Raw genomic sequence first — 12,926 nt, 5'->3', positions numbered from 1 at the left:
TATTGTAACCAAATGTATCAAAGAAAACATGAAAAAATGTATAAACTAATTGTTAAACTGAAGAATGTTTAAGAATGTACTGACGAAACACAGAAAACATTTTGTGATATTTTTCTCACACATTTCCTCTAAATTAGAACAAAAATAAATAAAAAAAATAATAATACATTTCTGCTTGTGTTTATTGTTTATTTTATAATCCTAGAGGTATTTTTTAATCCAGAAAAAAATACTTTAGAAGTATTTCCTTGTCACCAGGAACTGTACATAGAAAAACAAACAAAGAAACAAAGAAATAAACAAAGGAGAAAATGCTCAAACTGATGTATTCCTCGTCTTATTTATTGTGTTTATTATGCATATGCTTTTATTTTGTAGCATATTTTTATCTGATAAAACCTCCAGACAAAAGAGAAATGATGTATTTCTGTATTGTTTTTGCTTTTTTTAAAAAGAAAAAAAGTCATTTTTAATGAAATATCTTCAACAGGTGATTGTGTTGTTGTTTTTTTTACTTTTTAAAATAGTTTTAAAATTTTTTATTTATTTATTTTTATCCATAATCATCAACAGAAGACTTTTAATATATTTTTAAATATTTTTGTAATATTTGTTATTTGTCTATTTTTTTGGCCTGAAAAGTGCATGCAATAAATGTAAATCACTACATTGTACAGTATTAAATTATTTTAAATTATTTACAAACTTTCTGTACAGACGACTGCAGGGTTTTTCTTTGCTTTTTTTTTAAACAGTCATGACATCACATGAAGGATTAAAACAAAGAGCAAATGAAACATTAAATACTGTAAATTTCACGTGTTTGTTTTGTGCAACTGTAAAACAACGGGAAACGAATTCCGGGAAAAACTCAACTTGCTTTAAAAATAGTTTGTGAACAACGAAGGGCTTTGAATTTATCGCCCAAAGTGCCATTCTGCTCCACTTCCTGTATCAAGGGGATTCTGGGAAATGAAGTCATGCAGCTTGATTATTTTATTTATTAAAAAAAGAGTAACTAATAATTCTGTGCTCCCAGAAGTGCTAAATTAAATTATGTGTATTTTTTTACCCCTTGATAGTTTTGCTACAACTTTTGCTTAGTACACAACAGAAATAAATAACATTAATAAATAACATTTGTAACATTTTACAAATGAATACATAACACAAATTTAAATGGGAATAAATCAAAATAAAATAAAATCCAGGGCATTGTGGAGCACTTTCAAAGAAAAGAGAGAAAGAAAATTGAAGCAAAAAATACTAAAATAATGTTGGCTCAATAAAACTATTAAAACTAAATAAATTAATAATTACTATAATAAAATCAATATGAAAAAGATATATAAATAAATTCAGAGAAAGGAAGAAACATAATAAATAAAATAAATAAATAAGGCCAGAGAAGGGACTGTACGAGGGAGAACAGAAAGCAGGAAGTAGTCGAAGGACGGACACGAAGGGGCGGTGGGGGCTGTGTTTTTACAGGTAGAGGTACGAGACCCAGTAGACGAGGTTGAAGAGGCCGAAGGCAGTGGGGAAGAAGATGCGGGCGTACGAGTCGATCTTGGCGACGCGGATATGCAGCCGGCCGTGACGCCACGCACCCGAGCGACAGTCCTCAAAGCAGCAGAAGAAGCCGGAGCAGTCCTTCCCATCCAGACACTCGTACCCGAACTCCTCGTCACGCTCCTGCAGATGCGCCGCGTTGTTCATCTGGATCGCTGTCGCAGAGCGGGGCCGGATGTCCACAGTGGGGGCCTGCTGCATGCCAAACACAAAGAGTCAGCCGAAGGGGTCAGGAAAGGTCGACTGAAAGGAAACTGGGGGGCTGGGGCCAGCAAATCAAATCAATTCAAACATTATTTGTAATATTTCTCAATACAAGAACATTATACAATTACAGAAGTGGGTACAGATGTTTATTATTTATTTGGACAAACAGAAACGATGAGCCGGAGGGGTAACAACAACAGCAACAAAAAGCTGAGCACTGTTTGTTGTGACATATTAAGTCCAGTCAACACCTGATATTTCTCATTATAAGATTATTCCAAATATTTCTAGAAAATCTAACGCTGTTTGGAAAATGTTCTGAAAAAAATGATTAAAAAATTTAATTAATCTGAAAACTCCAGGTGTGAGTGAATGTGTGTGTGTATCTGTGTTGCCCTGTGAAGGACTGGCGTCCCCTCCAGGGTGTATTCCCGCCTTGCGCCCGATGATTCCAGGTAGGCTCTGGACCCACCGCGACCCTGAATTGGATAAGCGGTTACAGATAATGGATGGATGGATGGATGAAAACTCCAGTGGAAGAAGATTAATTTAGTCTAGAGTCATGAATAATCTTATAATACTCTTCAATATTATACACAATATCACAATATTCACATACAAAGAAACATCAGAATATTGACTAGATTTAAGATGAATTCAATAAATATGTTTTTGCAGTAAAATATATGATTTTTAAAACCTCTTTAAAAATTTACAGAAGAATGGGTTGCAAATTTTTTAAATTTTTTCAATTAAATTAAAGGATTAAAATTCATTTTTTTTAGTTCACATTTAAACTAGTGCTGGGCAACCCTAATCAAAACAAGAGTGTGGACTGAGACCTATATCGTCCTCGATGTCGTTCTGGGTAAAGACCAGAGAACCAGACGAGTCTGTGGAGGTTCTCCTTCTGAAACGGGGAAATGACCCGTATCTGATTTCTGATTCTGACAGAAAACCACTAGGAAATAAAAACAGGAAAATGCTCTGTGTGTGTGTTTCTGGGCTGTGTTCAATGCGACTCAATGAGGCGTCTCTTTAAGGTGACTGTTCTCCGCTGTTCTCACTGTTCTGGAGCTCAGCAGACGGCTCTGGAGCCACAGCGTGAAACACTCTGCATCATTTCCACATGTGTCTCATATCTCACTGTGATCTGAATGCGCTGTAAACAGTGGATTAACCATGACTCTGTCCTGACTCCATCCCTTTATCTCTGGCTCTGGAGCTGAATTCAGAAAACGAGCTGGAACACAGCCCCACAGGGCCCCGCTGGTGACGTAGCCTTGGTCCCCATTAAAACTGGATTTCTGTAGATTTCTGTAGATCCAGAGTGTGAGTGATAATCTCAGGATGAGAGACAAAAGAACTACTGGAGTGAGACGCAAAGCAGCTCAGAGCCATTGAAGAGAATTTTATGAGCTGCTAAGTTTTAACCGCTCTCATCCTCCTTGTGTCCACACTCTTTAATGGAGAAAGGGGACTGTGTCCATGTCCAACTTTCTCCAAGGTGCCCGCAGACTCTATTGGCATTTAAACTAAGGCTCTTTCTGTTTCCCGTTATCAATCTGCAGCACGAATTCCAGCAGAATCCGCTGCCTTTATCCCGAACTAACGAAGCGCAGATTTATCCCTGACCCTGCGGTCCTCATTTCCTCACATCCGCAGTGACCTTTAAGTCTCAGACGCTGCTTTCTGGACATTTCTGCAGATTTATGAGGAAAATTAAAGACTATTTTTAACCATGTGGTAAATCCAGGCTTCTTGGATACTGTCAACAATCACATCCTGGCAAATTAAAGTGACTTAAAGCCACTGTCCACTGGTTTGTTAGTAACCAGTGTTAGCCCCAGTGTTATCTTTAAATTTATAGTTTATATTAATTTATAGGACTGTGGAGGTGAATGGAACCAGACGTCCTCCTCTAAAAGCCCCTCACAGAAAGTGAGGACAGTGGACGGTGGGGGACAGTGGACAGTGGAGGTGAATGGAACCAGACGTCCTCCTCTAAAAGCACCTCACAGAAAGTGAGGACAGTGGACGGTGGGGGACAGTGGACAGTGGAGGTGAATGGAACTAGATGTCCTCCTCTAAAAGCACCTCACAGAAAGTGAGGACAGTGGACGGTGGGGGACAGTGGACAGTGGAGGTGAATGGAACCAGACGTCCTCCTCTAAAAGCCCCTCACAGAAAGTGAGGACAGTGGACGGTGGGGGACAGTGGACAGTGGAGGTGAATGGAACCAGATGTCCTCCTCTAAAAGCCTCTCACACAAAGTGAGGACAGTGGACGGTGGGGGACAGTGGACAGTGGAGGTGAATGGAACCAGACGTCCTCCGCTAAAAGCCCCTCACAGAAAGTGAGGACAGTAGACGATGGGGGGACACGCAGAGAAGGGTGTGGGGCAGAGACGTCCACTGTCCTCCACCATCTCCACAGAGACTCTGTAGACGGTAGAGGCACTGTTGGAGAGGGAGAGGGAGTAAAATTCTGGGTGTGTGTTGGAGACCTGGAGACATCTGGTTCCATTCACCTCCACTGCAGAGAAATCCAGGTCTCTGTAAGACACATTGACCAGTTTGTTTACACACTGAACTATGGGGATTTATTAAATTCATTAATGGATTCTTCATATATTTATATATTATTTAATAAATAGCAAGGCTGCAGAACCATGTCACACTGGAGAGACTATTAGGAGAATGAGCTCACTCCCCTCCATCTCAGCGGCACCTCATGCATTTTGCCCAGCACTAGAGCATCACTGCCCCTTTGAAAAGTGAGGCACGCCCCTAAAATGGCTCAAGGTGTGGTTCTGGTTCTGGTTTACGGCTCAGACAGAGCTGGGTCATGTGACTCGCTTCTGAAGGGGAGATCGACAGTAAAGAAAGCAGAAGAAGAAGAAGAAGAAGAAAAAAAAAGCGGGAGAGCAGCAAAGGAACCGAGCCTGAGACACAGTGCCGTCACAGCTTTAACCGCAGGAGAACTGACAACCCCCGAATAACAGAGCCCTGCCTCGTCTCAGCGTTAGATTCTACTATCATCTACGTTATTATTATATTATTATTATTATTAGTTTGTTCTGAGATTATTTTCATTTAGCTTTTATTCTGAAAAATGAAAATAAACATATATCATTAATTACATTTTAATTTATATATAAATGAAATAATATATGACTGACCTCAACTCCTTCCTGGTTCCTGATCCCATCGTCTCCCAGACTGACCCTTCCTTCCCCCCGGACTGACCCCACCTCCCCCGGACTAACCCCACCTTCCTCCTGGACTAACCCCACCTTCCTCCCAGACTGACCCCACATCCCCCTTGGACTAACCCCACCTTCCCCCCGGACTGACCCCACCTCCCCCCGGACTGACCCCACCTTCCTCCTGGACTAACCCCACCTTCCTCCTGGACTAACCTCACCTTTCTCCCGGACTGACCCCACCTTCCCCCTGGACTAACCCCACCTTCCTCCCGGACTGACCCCACCTTCCCCCTGGACTAACCCCACCTTCCCTCTGGACTAATCCCACCTTCCCTCTGGACTAACCCCACCTTCCCCTGGACTGACCCCACCTTCCCCCTGGACTAACCCCACCTTCCCCCTGGACTAACCCCACCTTCCCTCTGGACTAACCCCACCTTCCTCCTGGACTAACCCCACCTTCCCCCTGGACTAACCCCACCTTCCTCCTGGACTAACCCCACCTTCCCTCTGGACTGACTCCACCTTCCCCCTGGACTAACCCCACCTTCCCCCTGGACTAACCCCACCTTCCCTCTGGACTAACCACACCTTCCGCCTGGACTAACCCCACCTACCCCCTGGACTAACCCCACCTTCCTCCTGGACTAACCCCACCTTCCCTCTGGACTGACTCCACCTTCCCCCTGGACTAACCCCACCTTCCCCCTGGACTAACCCCACCTCCCCCCTGGACTAACCCCACCTTCCCCCCAGACTGACCCCACCTTCCCCCCGGACTGACCCCACCTTCCTCCTGGACTAACCCCACACCCCACCTTCCCTCTGGACTAACCCTACCTTCCCCCGGACTGACCCCACCTTCCCCCTGGACTGACCCCACCTTCCCCCTGGACTGACCCCACCTTCCCTCTGGACTAACCCCACCTTCTCCCGGACTGACCCCACCTTCCCCCTGCCCGTAGGGGTGTGACCTCCATCTTCTCTGGTTTTAGAGCTGTGTTAACAGGTTAAACATAGTTTAACTGGCCTTAAGCTGCTTTTTAGGGGGGTTGTCTATTTCAGGCTGTTAAAGCTCTGCTGACTCTTTAAGAAGCATCAGGTTTGAAAGCCTCACACAAACACCCACAAACACACACACACACAAACACTCACACACACATCCCCACACCCACACACACACACAAACTCAGAAGGTCAGTAGGCAGGGATTAAAAGAAGCTGCTTCTACATAAATGACCTATCATTCTCAGTTGATTTGGTTCATTTTTCAGATCAGAATTGAAATTCTCAAAACTGTTCATTCAGTCTCCACACCTCCTTGTCACTTGTGCACCTCATAATAGCGTTTCTCATTGTGTTTCACATTTTGCAGATGCTTTTGTAAATTCACGCAAATGGTTCATGTTCAATTGTCGGCTGTTTTTTTGCGTTATCAATTGTTTATCAAAATGTTTCCTACTGATTGTCTGTTGAATTGTCTTACGTTCCAATACATTTAGGCTTTAGGTCGTTGTTTGGGTCATTACATGCAAAAGTGCTGAACATGTCATAATCTCTCAGGCCTCATTTGTACATTTCTATGAAAACTTTTTGGTAAATTTGGGTAATTTTTCCTAAACTGATTAAATTGTTCTCGGGTGAATCTTGGCTTTAAGTGAAGAAGGGGAATTTGTGAAAGTTTAGATCAAACAATGGTCAAACAGCTCTCAATAATAGGTCAGAGGTGCATCTCATGAACCTTCAATTGACAAACACCTATAGACACCAAACACTGCAGTGTCACAAAGACTCACAATGGAAAGACAAGGCCTAGAACAGGGTGAACAGTGGAGAAGAGGGGTAAGGCCTAGAACAGGGTGAACAGTGGAGAAGAGGGGTAAGGCTGGGTGGTGGAAGACTGAGGGGACAAGACAAAGGAAGAGGTAGGAGAGTCCATGCCCATAGCTTTGTCCCAGATGAAATAAGGGCAACAATTGTGGACCATGTTTTAAATCATGGTCTTACGATGGCTGAAGCTGGTTGCCGGGGGCAGCTGAATATTGGAAGAACAACTTTGTCTTCAATCGTTCAGACGTGTCGTAGAGAGAACAGGTGTGTGATTCAGAAAAGTGTACTCTGCTGCACATTGACATCAATTCTGAAATGTTATTCAATCCTATGTTTTGCATTTTTGAATTCTTATACCATATAGGACCGCGAGACTAGCTCATAGGACGGCAGAGGTCCCACTATCACACCTCAACAAGAGGAGGCTATATGTGCCATGGTCATAGCAAATAATGCCCTAAGGCTGAGGGAGATCCAGCAAGCTGTTATACAGGACAACAATGTTTTTCAAAATATTCGATCTGTAAGCAACTCCACCATTGACGGGGTTCTGAAACGACACCAGATGACCATGAAACAGCTGTACACAGGTCAATTTCAATGAAATGGTGAGAGGGTGAAAGACATACGGTACCAGTGTGTACAGGTAAAACCCTTCTGCACACTGACACATTTGCTATAGAGGAATGTATTTAACTGTTTCTTGTCCAAAATGAACATTACTTTTACTTCATTACTCCTTTTGTGCATGGAGCTGGAATTAAGAGAACCACTCCACACTTTCATGGACCTGGACGAGGCTGGCTTCAACCTTACAAAATACAGAAGGCGTGGTTGAAACATCATAGGCCAAAGGGCTACCACGGATGTGCCAGGCCAACGGGGAGGAAACACCACAATGTGTGCTGCTATGTCAGAGAATGGCGTGCTTACACATATTCCCATTATAGGGCCCTATAGCACACAGCATCTCGTCACAATCTGGGACACCCTCTACAGGGGCCTCATTCCTGATCATGAGAAAGACGTGATGCACGAGGATTTGCCCAAATACGTGGTCATTTGGGATAATGTGATTTTTCACCATTCTAACACCATCAGGCAATGGTTTGCTAGTCATCACAGAATGCTGATGGAATCCACCGTATTCTGCATTCCTGAACCCAACTGAGGAGCTCTTCTCAGGCTGGAGATGGAAGCAGGACGGAACCTGCTGACTGCCGTGGATGCAGCTTGTGAGGATATCACAGCAGATGCCTGCAGAGGCTGGATTGGACACTTCCAGAAGATTCTTTCCACAGTACATTGCAAGAGAAGATGTCCAGTGTGACATGGATGAAAACATGTGGCAGAACAGAGGAGCGTCTGGACGTATAGAAAAGAAAGCACTGTAATTCCTTAAGTTGTTGATTTTGAAAGTTTAGATTAAGTTTCTAGTATTGTAGTTTTTCCTTTGTGTTACAGAGTGTCTTTTCTGAATTTCTATGATGTTTTTGTCAACAAACTGCAGTGCAAACAAAACAGTAATAAATTACAAAATAAATTTGATTCCAGTCCAATTTCTTGCTGTCAGTGTGTCCCACATACCGTGTGTAAATGTGTGTTCTGTGTAAGGTTGTGTTTTGTGTGTAACACGTACCGTTTCAACTGATATGCCACAGAATGTGCAGCGTTCTTTAATCAAAATCTTAACTAGTTTCCATTAGAACATACTTACAGTGTACTCTATAGCACTGACAACATGACTGCCTTGTTCATAGGCAATGACACACAGACTAGACATTCTGATGCCACTGACAAGTTTAATGACATAAATATTTGCTTTTGAGGCAAAAACAAAGCCTTCTGAGCGAGGTATGTGCTTTTGCAGGTATTTCATTGAGTTTTGCTGTTTGCACAAACTGTTTTGAGAAATGCACTTGTTGTGATGCCAATGTAAATCATGATGCGAGAAATGCACCAAATCGACTGAGAAAAACTGTAATATTGAATATTTCTACTGCTAACTCGAATAAAGAATGTGGGGAAAATTAAAAATTCCTGTTAATTTTTGTTGGAAATATCAGGCTCTTTCCTCCCACGCTCCAAAAACACACGTTGAGTGTGTGAGTGAATGTGTGAGTGTGTGTTGCCCTGTGAAGGACTGGCGCCCCCTACAGGGTGTGTTCCCGCCTTGTGTCCAGTGATTCCGGGTAGGCTCCAGACCCACCTTGACCCTGAACTGGATAAAGGCTACAGACAATGAATGACAGAATAAATATCCAGCTCTGGCGTTTAACTTCTCAAGAGAGTGCTACAGAATAATAAAGCAGCATCAGAGGTCTGAATAGAGTCCATCTTTAACATGCAGCTAATTACAGTAAGCCATGACAGACGGAAATTATAATGGATTAACCATGGTGTTCCAGGTGGTTGTTAATGTTCTGCCACAAACCCAATTCCAAAAACACTGGGATGTAAATAAAAAAACAAATAAATCTGGGTCTCTAGGATTTGCAAATCACTGCATTCTGTTTTTATTCACATTAAGTTTCTCAACTTTTTATAGTTGGAGTTGTAGTCCAAATCCCAGCGGGTTCCTAAAATGCTGTGTAGCTACTGCTATGTTGTCCTGTGTAGTTAAGAGTAGTTTGGTCACTGCTGTGGTATTCCAGGTGGTTGCTAGGCCAGCTGCTCTATGAAGTGTTTCTAGGCCAATATGTTGTTACCACAGATGGTCTCATTAGGTTAAATGAGCTTTTGCTCATCTAGAAACAGTTGCATAGGAAGACAGCGTTTGTGGGCTGGGCATGGACAAGTCAATCAAAAAAAAAAACAAAACAAAACAAAACAAAAAAAGCATATCATACGTGAGCAAAAATAAGCTTTGTAGAAATGTTGGTTAAAGTGTGAACAGTCTGAACTTTGTGTGAGTTTGTGCCACTGTTATGACTTTCTACCAACAAATCATATGTTATTAGCATTAGCCTGATGCTAAAGGTGCTTGTGATGGGTTAGGTTGAAAACAAAGGTGGAAGGAGCAAATGGCGTATAGCAACAACATGCAAGAGTTTTCAACGCGAACACAAGCAGAATACCTTTGAGGAAAAGAGCCGGAGGAGCTTTTGTTCAAACAGGAAACAAAGAACATGGAATTACAAACAAAACAAACAAACAAGGCAAAGTAAACAGAAATTCAACAACAACAACAACAACAAATGTAAAAAGCAACTGAAAGTCAAAGAACCATCTGAAGTGGGAAGAGAACACTTTACTGTATATACACTGGTGCACAAATACCAATGAACACTAGTACATTTATCTCTCTCAGACCGACACACACACACACACAAAAGATGAAGATGCATGGACAAGTACTTCAAGACCAGGTTCACTTCAGTCTCAGAGAAAAACTCGTTTTTACAAAGAATGCGGGTTTATTTTATTTTTATTTATTTTATTCAGTTTTTTTTTTTTTGCAAATTGTTATTTTAAAACAGTGTGCTTAGAAGCCTTACTTTACTCTGAAATATATATTTTAATTATGATACATCACATTAGCTGTGTCTCAGAAGAAACAGCTGTTGCTCATCTAAACTGATGATACTTGAATTTTTTATTCCACCTTAAATGATTCAGCAGATCATAAAACGGCAGCATTATTTAAGGTGGAATGAAAAACTTAGCACCGAAGCCGGTTGATGCTAAAAGCCTACTACTTTAAACTCCATGGACACATTTACACGTTTTCAGATAATATTAATGTCCATGTGGTTGATGTGGTGATCTAATTAGCTCTTAAATAATAAAATAGTAATAAAATATAATAAAAACTAATATATTAAAATGAAGTACACTCCTGGATATTAGACTGTTACATTAACTGCAGGTCTTTATATAAAATATAGTTAGGATTTGTTCATTTTTATTCTGTATTTTATTGTTTCATATTAAAGTTATATTCAGTAGCTTTAAAGGGAGCTAATTTTACAAAAGTGAGTTTCAGGCAAATGTAAAGTTTATTGATATAACTTACTAAACGTTTAATAAACATTTTCAATCAAAAGGCAGAAAAGACTTGGCACTGTGGCACAGCTCTGAATTTGTCTGAAATCCTTGTGGTTTTCTCACTTTTTGAATCTCTACAGAATAAGATGAAGTCCAGCCTGATCTGAGAGTACACAGAAGCGCTGGATCAGTTTCATGTTGAGGTGAGAATGAGTAATTATCTGCTCTCTGCTTTAAAGCCTGGTGATGTTGGTGTTTTTTCGTAGGTGGGTGTTATGTCGGCGCCTGACCCATATTTACAGCAGCGCTAGGATGTAGTACTTTAGAATATTTCAAAAAGCTTTGTTTATTTTAAAAGTTTGTTGAAACCTTACTTCACAGTTTTGACTCGTGCAGCGTGGAGGCTGCATCACCGACATTTACACTGGGTCACAGTCAGAAGAATTAGAACCGTAAGAGAATTTCCATCTTATTTTAGTGTTAGACTAAAAGGATGTGAGCACAGGGAAATGGATCTAATGCTGCTTCATTTAATTATTTCTTTCCAAATTCTGAAAATTTGGGTGAAATTCTGAATTTCTTCAAGAGAAAATTCATAATTGTGAATAATTTTCAAAGCCAACAGGTACATGAGAAGAGATAGATAGATAGATAGATAGATAGATAGATAGATAGATAGATACATAGATAGACAGACAGACAGACAGATAGATAGATAGATAGATAGACAGGCAGACCGAAAGATAGCTAGCTAGAGAGATAGATAGAAAGACAGACAGACAGACAGACAGACAGATAGATAGATAGATAGATAGATAGATAGATAGATAGATAGATAGATAGATACTTCATTGATTCCAGAGGGAAATTCAAGAAGAACATCTATTCTAGTCAAAAACTTTTTTTTTAAAAACAAAATTAAATTATTAGGTTCACATTTTTATAAATTAGTTTTTAAATATTTTAAGTGACTTTATCACATGTGAGGGTTTTATTTCAGTGGCACATTATTTTATTTGTTTACATTCTTTATTACTTATTTAATTATTTATTAAAAATAATTATTCTTATTCCAATTTACATCATTTCTATTTGTTGGTTCAATTAAACAATGTTGCAACTGGCAAAATCCACCACGACACACTGGAGACGCAAGGTTTTGTTTCTATGAAAACAACAGTCAGAAGAATGATTGATAAGCTCAGACTGAAGTATGAACCTGGCCCTGTTTTCATGCAAAATACATTTTAATAAACAACAGTCAGTCAACATTTAAACAGGGCAAGATATAAACACCACGTTTAACACGTTACACCAACAAGCTGCAGCATTTTACAAAAACTTTAAACCCAATATTGCAATAATATCCAAATAATGTAATAACTCCTGAAATGTAACAATATTTTGCATGTCATGTGGTCAACTATGGAATAAAACTCACTGTTTATTCAACTCCAATAAACAAACTCAGATAAAATAATCCAAGGTAAACATCAGTTTAATTCCATGTTTATGTCAATGTTTATAAATTCAAACCTCAGGTTCAGTTTCATTGGTGTTTACTAATGTTTTTAATTCAAAATGACTTAAGATCATTTGAGCTTTGTTATATTTTTGTCCAAATTCTATATACATTTAGGGTTCCTTATTTTACCGGGAATTTCTTCAATATTTAATTAAAAACCCAAATTCTATATTTTATATATATCCAAATACAAAAGAAGACACGGCCAGTTAAAATATTATATAACAAACAAAAGTTTATATATTTTCGGCTATAAATGGAAACATACTTTTAAAATATTTTAAAAGTTTTTGTGGAAACAACTTTGGGTTAGTAGCGTCTAAAGCAGACGAGTCCTCAACTCATTTATTGGGTTTAATTACATTTTTGAGCAGATCAGGTCTAAAGTCTGGAGTCTTAAGGAAAGTAATTATTTAGAAACTGTTAATATTTGTTTTTCTTTTAAAAAAAAGGTTTAAAAAAACAAAAAAGCAATAAAATTCCTGTAGAATCCACAAAAGACAAACTAGAAAAATAGTAATTGTTTATATATTTCCTTAATTAAATTTTGTGAAATTGTTAAACAAAGACAAACGGAGAAAAAAACGTACAATAATA

The 12,926-nt window shown here is 39.8% G+C and overlaps 1 protein-coding gene across 3 annotated transcripts in view; it reads right to left on the bottom strand.

Moving 5' to 3' along the window:
- Window positions 1–1,365: 1,365 nt before the first annotated feature.
- gabrg2 (gamma-aminobutyric acid type A receptor subunit gamma2) overlaps window positions 1,366–12,926 on the bottom strand; it is a 72,691-nt gene continuing 61,130 nt past the window's right edge. The window contains exons 9-10 of one of the 3 annotated variants that reach the window (XM_066645803.1): window positions 9,895–9,918; window positions 1,366–1,767 (exon numbers count right to left, since the gene is read on the bottom strand). In XM_066645803.1, coding sequence (XP_066501900.1) covers window positions 1,486–1,767; window positions 9,895–9,918 — 306 coding nt within the window. In that variant the 3' untranslated portion in view covers window positions 1,366–1,485. Of the gene's footprint in view, window positions 1,768–3,993; window positions 4,335–9,894; window positions 9,919–12,926 lie in introns of those variants that run through there. The other 2 variants (XM_066645804.1, XM_066645805.1) reach the window with 2 other exon arrangements.

This window comes from Hoplias malabaricus, chromosome 15 (assembly GCF_029633855.1).
Source record: "Hoplias malabaricus isolate fHopMal1 chromosome 15, fHopMal1.hap1, whole genome shotgun sequence".
NCBI classification, from domain to species: domain Eukaryota; kingdom Metazoa; phylum Chordata; class Actinopteri; order Characiformes; family Erythrinidae; genus Hoplias; species Hoplias malabaricus.
Note: the sequence above shows the minus strand (reverse complement) of the source record. Positions and strands in the feature narration are given on the sequence as shown.